The sequence below is a fragment of the Oppia nitens genome, unplaced genomic scaffold (genome assembly GCF_028296485.1).
Source record: "Oppia nitens isolate AA-2021 unplaced genomic scaffold, nextdenovo-longstitch-racon4-pilon3 scaffold1_pilon_pilon_pilon, whole genome shotgun sequence".
Classification (NCBI taxonomy): Eukaryota; Metazoa; Arthropoda; class Arachnida; order Sarcoptiformes; family Oppiidae; genus Oppia; species Oppia nitens.
In genome coordinates, this window is record NW_026533199.1 from 7,918,949 (window position 1) to 7,926,924 (window position 7,976).

Here is a 7,976-nt window from a genome sequence, read left to right on the forward strand (position 1 = left end):
TTATATCATATTTTTAAAATTTTAATTAATTGTATTATAATTAATATATTTATTAAATAAAAATAGAAAATAATAATTTATTTTATATGACTCAGTGATATCTAACTTTGATTATACTGTAGTATTCAATGTATTACTGTAAGTAAAACTTGACTACAGTATTGAATTGATATTATTTGAATAAAAGTCATTTAGATATTATCAATAGAAATCAATAGATTTATATACAGAACTGTAGACTAAAGTATACTATAGTATACTATTAATATACATTAGACTATAGTCTATAGTATTGTTGATTAAAATAATGTTAAGAGAGGGCTATGGGATGGCTAAGTGGTAACAATAGTAACAGTAGTGGAATATCTACTATAATATGTGTATTGATGTAAATGTGATTTACCTAATCAAATGTGATGCCAACTGACAACTGAGTTAACGTTATTTGTTGCACTGTTGGCCATCCAAGTGCTGCACTGCGTCTGTGTGTCAGTCCGTATGTCTGTCAGCACTGGTAGTGCTGTTGCATCGACTCTAGCCTTCAGTAGAAGTCAGCCGTCGGTGCCGTTCTGTATGAGACTCTATGAGTTAGCGCACAGTTAGTGTCAAGCATTTGATACATAGCTGTGTGAGTGAAACAGTGATCTCAATCTCCCTAATCCTCATATCTTTGCATTGCAGGCGAAGTGCTGTTTAATAAATGCAATACAATATAATGCAATATACGGCACATTAAACACTCATTGATTGCACATTACATACGGCACTGACTGACACATAGAGTAACTGTAAAAATAATAGTCAAAAGTCCATAGTTTGATATAATAGTGATATTAATGATATGATATAAACAGTATAACAGTTGGTCACTATTGTTGCTATTAGTCATGTCGGCCAACACTGTAGCCGAATGTGCGGCCTGTCATAAGGCTATACGGGAACGGTATCTATTGAAAGCATTGGATCAGCTCTGGCATGAAGACTGTCTCAAATGTGTTTGTTGTGACTGTCGTTTGGGTGAAGTCGGGTCCACACTCTTCACTAAAGCTAATCTTATACTTTGTAAACGCGATTATCTCAGGTATGACTCAACATAACCACACTTTTTACTTAACTTTTTCCTCAAATCATTTTTAATGTATTCAAACGTTTCCCTTACTTTCACTATAATATATACATACATACACTGAATCTCTCAAACCTTTTACTATATATTTATAAGTTATATATTATATATGTAAATGTTATGTGAAAATATTGCAAATTGTTTGCAAATCTAATTTTGTACCGAAATATAAATTATATGATAAATGTTGCTTAAAATAATCAAATTTGTTTGTTGTGTTGTGTTTAGTGTTTTAGTTTTATTATTGTTTTTTTTTAGTTTCAAATGTAATGTTAACATGAATTGCCTTATTTATACAGTTGAATTGAATATATATATATTATATATTATATTAGATAACATGTACTATTATATTATTTAATATTTTTTGTTGTATTGTTTCACATAATTATTAGTTATAGGAGTATATGTTTTTAAATAATATGTTATCAAATGTGAACCGAAGCGGTATTTTTGTAATACAATGCCTAAACCGACACCATTTCCGATCATTTACTGAATTGAAGGGAAAATTTAATATTTATACATATATTTAAATTATATGTCTGTTTCGTATTTAATTTTTTTCGTTTAATTAAATTTGTTTAATAAATATAAAACTTTAAAATTATGGTTTAAAAACAATTATATTTATATATTTAGTAATAATATAGGCTGCATTAAATTTTATTTATTTATTATTTATAGTTATTGTAGATAAATAAAACTCATTGATTATTTTAATTGTATTTTAATTTATAAATGAATAAATTATTATTATTTGCTTATAATTTTCTTCAGAGCGCATATTTGAAATACATGAAGAAAATCAAGTTTTTAAAATTAGTTTTTTATAAACTTTTAATAGTATAATGATTAACTGTATGTTTAATAAAATAAAAATACTATTGTGACATTTATTTATATATAAAAAATAAATGTCTGCATTATATGGTAGCAAATCATACATTACTTTTTCAGTTACTATTTATGGTTATTATGAAAATAGGAAAGATTATACTGTATTAACTGTTAAATTAACTGACACAACTTGCAATATATACATTAAGCAATTACATGCAATTTACTGTACAACTAAAATTTGAGTACAAATGTCAATGAAATAAATGTATGATTTAGATAAATTTTATTTATATTTAACAATATAATACATTTTTTTATAAAAGAGAATTTTGTCAATTTTTATTTACAAACTAATACATGAGTATTAGTAAAAATCAATAATTTGCAATATATTCAGCAGTCATATGATATATAAAAATATTTGATATTTATTTTATAGGATGTTTGGTGTGACAGGTCTTTGCTCGACCTGTAATAAACAGATACCGGCGTTTGAAATGGTTATGAGAGCCAGAGGTATGTCTCATCTCATATTACATCAAATTTTTAATTTAGTTTTTAATTTATTTTTAAAGAAATATATTCATATTACTATATAAACGATTTTATTTGAAACATGAAGATTTAATTGATATATTTTTTTATTACTACAAACTGATAAAATAAGAAATTATTGCTCACAATATTATTTTAAATTATGGAAATATAATATATATGAAATTTAATAAGATTTTTAAAAAATATTGAAATGCTTTATAGAGTTAATAAATAATATTGGTTTTTATAATTTAATATAAATTTTAATATAAAAATATATACTTTTTATGTTAATTTCGTAAAAATAACTTATTTGTTTTTTTTTAAAAAGTAATAAAGTGCTCTAATTATCAAGTTTATATAATACAGTATATAAATATAATTATTATGATTGGTTTATATTATTTTGAAACATTTGTAAAAGATTGACATTTATTATAGTTTTAAATGCTTAGAAAAGCAAAATATTAAATAAAATTAATTAATTTGTCTATTTTAGCAATTATTTAATTATAATTATTATATTTGTTTATCAATAGGAAACGTATATCATTTAGAGTGCTTCAAATGTGAGGCCTGTTCTCATGTATGTATTAATTGATTTTCTATGAATTAATAGTTTTATTTTATTAATTATAAAAATAGTAAAATACTTTTATTTATACACTAAATCTAAGATAATAATTACATATTAGATTAATATGAATCTATTATAATTGGTATTTATTTATTAATTAAATATTATATATATACTGTATAGATATTATATATGATATAAAGTAGCAATAAAATATATAAATGTAATTATATTGAATAGTAAAGTGATTGTATTTTGTTTTTGTTTGATTAAATAATTTGATTGAAAATGAATAGAGGTTTTGTGTGGGCGACCGCTTCTACTTATATGACAATAAGGTTTTGTGTGAATATGATTACGAGGAAAGGATCGACTATACAAACGTCAACCAAAAGTCAAGTCTGGATCGCATTAAAAGACAGGTCCAGGAATTGGTCGATGTGTGCGATGGCACCGGTGATGCCGGCTATGCCAGCGGTGACTCACCACTTGATACAAATCGGTAGTTATATTTTTATTTTAGTAATTTTGTTGTAATTCAAATTATTAAAACGATGTCTATAGTTAGTTATAAAGTCAAACATTTGTAAATAATAATTTTTAAGAAAAATTTGATATTTATTTGTATAAAAAACTTTTAAACAGTTATAAATAGGCGACATTTAGGTGGGGATTGCATTTAAAAACTTATATTAATAGAGTTTTGTTAAGTTATAACAAAAGACAAAATGAAAAATTAATTATAAGTATTTGATAATTTTTATAAAAAAAATAAATTGAAGAAACATTTATTTAAGCACTTTTTTGTTATTTTATTACTATTAAAAAGCTTAGACATAATCATCAATTGCTGTATTAGTTGTGTTGTCTCTCCCTTTAAATTGCATTTAAGTTTTTTTGAGAGACTGTGATAATGAAAAGATTACTTTTTGTTGATTTATTATAATGTATTATAAGTTGATGACAAAAATATTAAAACTTTTGATTAATTTTCTCAGACAAACATCAATGAAGAAGAAAAGACAGGCCTTATAAATAAAGGCAACGATTGCTGCAAACAAAGAGACAGTGACAGCCTTTGCTCAGGTATTATATGGTTATACCTCTAAATAAAAGGCAATACAACTAATAGACCGATTCTTGTATTATATAAATTATAATTATATAAATTTATATACACTATAATAAAATGTCATTCACTTATTATTATTATTGAAAATCTTGTATTAATAATGAAATACCGGTATAAATCGGTATATATATATATATAATTTTATTAAATGTAAATTTTTTGACAAAAGTAATTTAATCGAAAAACTTGTCTTTTATTTCAACGTTTTTATTCTGTAAATAACTTTTTTTTTATTAAATATGCCCTACAATAATAATAAAATAACAAATAAAATTTAATAAAAATAATTATCAAAAATATTATAGTAATTTGTATATTTAATAACATTATTTTGATAAAAAACATATATTTTGGATTTTGTTATTATATATTTGAAAACGGATTAGTATTTTAAAATAAAACATATGGTTAGTAATCATTTGTTTCAAAATATTTTCAAATACTATCTGTAAATGTTTTGCTAATTTTAGTGCAATTCAACAAAATAACACACACACACAGAGAGAGAGAGAGAGAGAGAGAGAGAGAGAGAGAGAAAGAAAGAGAAAGAATCAATACATGACATAATGCTGTAAATTTAACGCCAAAATTACACAAATATACGAAGTTTTTTGCCTTTAAATGAAATCAATTTTTGTATATACATTGGTTAAGCATTTTTAAGTTGTCTTTTAATATATATAAAACATACGATTATTGAAATGACGCTTAAACTCATAATCTTATGTTTGGTTATTATTTTGGATATTAGTTTGGTTATGACTATTTGGCTGTTTATTTATACGCAATGCAGACAAACATATATTTCCTACTATAAAACTGTTAGCCTCTCTCTCTCTCTCTCTCTCTCTCTCTCTCTCTCTCTCCTTAGTATCCATTTATTGCGTTATTGCGATCTCCAGATTATTGACACCAATATTATTGTCACTTGAATAGCACTTCTTTCTCCTTTCAGTTATTGTTAAATGTGAAACATATAATGTATTATATAATATGATATTATATAATAATAGTTTTGGCCAAACAAATGGCGACAGCTATAGACGGGTAGTGTTAGTACTGTATAGTAGTGTTAGTGCCAAACAACCAGAATTTATATAAGATTTATATACACAATATATATGACATGCAATGTAACACTCAATGACTGCATTCACTGCAAAACAATACTATTTTTGCTGATTCCGTGAAATATAAATCTTATTTTATAACAATTATTGTATTGAACAACAAAAATATTTGTATATTACTTATTGATTTATAAGTTGACTGCAATGTTAGCAAAAAAATATTTGTACACATATGGTATTTGAGTTACATTTTGGATATAAATCTAATAAAAATAATTTGAATCAATAAAGTAATATATATAATAAAAATTCAATTTTTTTGTTAATGACTTTAAATTTGCATTATTTTGATTAATATTTGTTGTTCACGTCGTTATATGAAATTTTATATTAAATATAAATCTTTAATCTAATACTTAACACATGAAAGACTTGGGTATATTAAATATATTGTGTAAACCATTATTATTATTAAAGAAAATATTTTTCTAACAAAACTCTTTTTTATATAAAAAAAGGTTTAAATGAAAATAAAAAATTAAATTAAATTTGAAATAAAAATAAAGTTAATAATAACAACAATACAAAGAGAAACCCGATTTATAATATTATCAGTGAATTTCATTTATCTTTTATATTTATAAATGCAAATGAAATGAAAACATATTAAAAAAGAGTTTATATAATACAATCACTGCATTTCAAAACATTTAAACCAAAATTTTATAAAATGTTATTTTAGTTTACATTTGAGTCTTATTTTTTATTTAAAATGTGAACTCATTATTAGATTTGTATTAAAACAGCAAATATATAATACAATTTATATTATCATATATTAGACACAATAAATATGTGTGAAATGAAACCGTATTAAAATTACAGATGAATACATTTGAATATATCATATATTAATAAAATATCGTATATTTATTTAATATATTGTGTTTATATATAAAATAGAAATGATATAAAATATATTATATACAGTAATATTTGAATCTCTTTTTCCCTAACCTCTCATGATATGTGTGCCAAACGGGGAGACCTATTGGTGCTGTTATTTGAGCGCCGGTTGGCTTCACATCCGATATTCAGTCATTCATTCATAAGAGAAATCTTAGCAAATATAATATAATATTATTTTTATGATTTGAATGAATTTGACACAAAAATTAATTTATTTTCTCTCTCTTTCTCTCTCTCTCTCCCTTTCATTTTTTAAACATACTTTCCTCTAAACTAATTTTAAGTGTTACTTTTGAATTTCAACATAATTTTGTAATGAAAAACAAACGTTTTGTTGAAATTTCATCAAATAAAATATTATTTATTCTATTTAATAAAAAATGTGAATTAATATATTAATTTTATTTAATAAAATATTTTTGTTGCAAAAATAATTTATATATTAAATTTTATTTGCTTTATATATATATATATTTAATAGAATTCTTTATTATAATAATATATAATAAATTTATAAAATTGAATGACAAAAACTATATCTGAAATTAATATTTAATTTATTAAAAAATTTATGAAATTTTTACAATATACAATATACAATAATTTATATATTGTAAATTTTATTAAATATTAAAAAAGTTTAATATATTAAATTTTTGTTACAATTTTTTCTAATTTAAAAATGATTTATTTATTTATTATTCAAATGTCATTGAAGTGACCAAATGGTGCTAAACATGTATGATATACAGTATATATAAAATTTTATATAAAGCCATAAACAGTGGGAAATACAAGAAGTGTGTGAACCGATAGATAAGTCTATAGAAGCGCTAATGAGACCATTTGGAGGCAATTTGTAGTCACTTTGGGGTCACTTCTCTTATATAATGCTTTAAAAGCCCTTTTGGGACATTCATTGCACTCACAATCTATCAGACGGTGCCGTCAAATGAATTCCCGACATAACATCACAACTGATGATTAGGACATACATTATGGGGTCGGCTCTCATCAGACACGACTGTCTTATTAAATGTTGTAAACAAACAAAAATAGTGATTGAATATATAAAATGCTTACTAATAATTTTATCTAATTAAATCAATTTTAACAACTTTTAATTGATATTACTGTAAAATTTGCATTAAATTTAAATTTTAAAAATTTATTTTATTAATTAATACTATAAATATTTTTATAAAAATTTGATATTTTAAAAAGTCATTTTGACTAAATAAATTTAAAAATTTGTTTAAATTATTTTAATAATATTATAGCAATAAATTTAATGCATTTTCTTTTACAAACATTTGCAATTTATATGTAAAATTTAATATTAACATAAAACAAAAGGCAATTTTGAAATCAATTTGTTTAGATTTAAGCAATAAATGAAAATTTTTATGTATTTTCTTTGCGCTCAAACACTGCATTGCATTCAATCGATTGGATTTATCGGACATTTCTGATAGCAATTTCCAATTCATGCCGTAATGCTATTCAATTGTATTAACTTTAAAACTCAAGTCATATAATACGAGACCATAAAAATAAGCTCCTATTGGATAAAATGACCCATAAATATATTAAACCAAAACAGTTATAAAGAAAATGAAAATTTTATAAGAAAAGCACGTTTCAGCTAATATGATAAAAAGTTATATAAAATATTATAAATATTATACATATATTTATAATCTAATATAAAAAGGCAAATAC

At 22.9% G+C, this 7,976-nt stretch overlaps 1 protein-coding gene across 1 annotated transcript; it reads left to right on the forward strand.

Annotated features, from left to right (window-relative positions):
• Positions 1-321: 321 nt before the first annotated feature.
• Positions 322-4,217, forward strand: LOC128953044 (LIM domain only protein 3-like). The gene is made up of 5 exons (XM_054298542.1): positions 322-1,081; positions 2,409-2,485; positions 3,046-3,092; positions 3,380-3,585; positions 4,082-4,217. Exons 1-5 carry the CDS (start codon positions 888-890, stop codon positions 4,116-4,118), a joined length of 561 nt encoding a protein of 186 aa, XP_054154517.1. The 5' UTR covers positions 322-887; the 3' UTR covers positions 4,119-4,217.
• Positions 4,218-7,976: the final 3,759 nt, after the last annotated feature.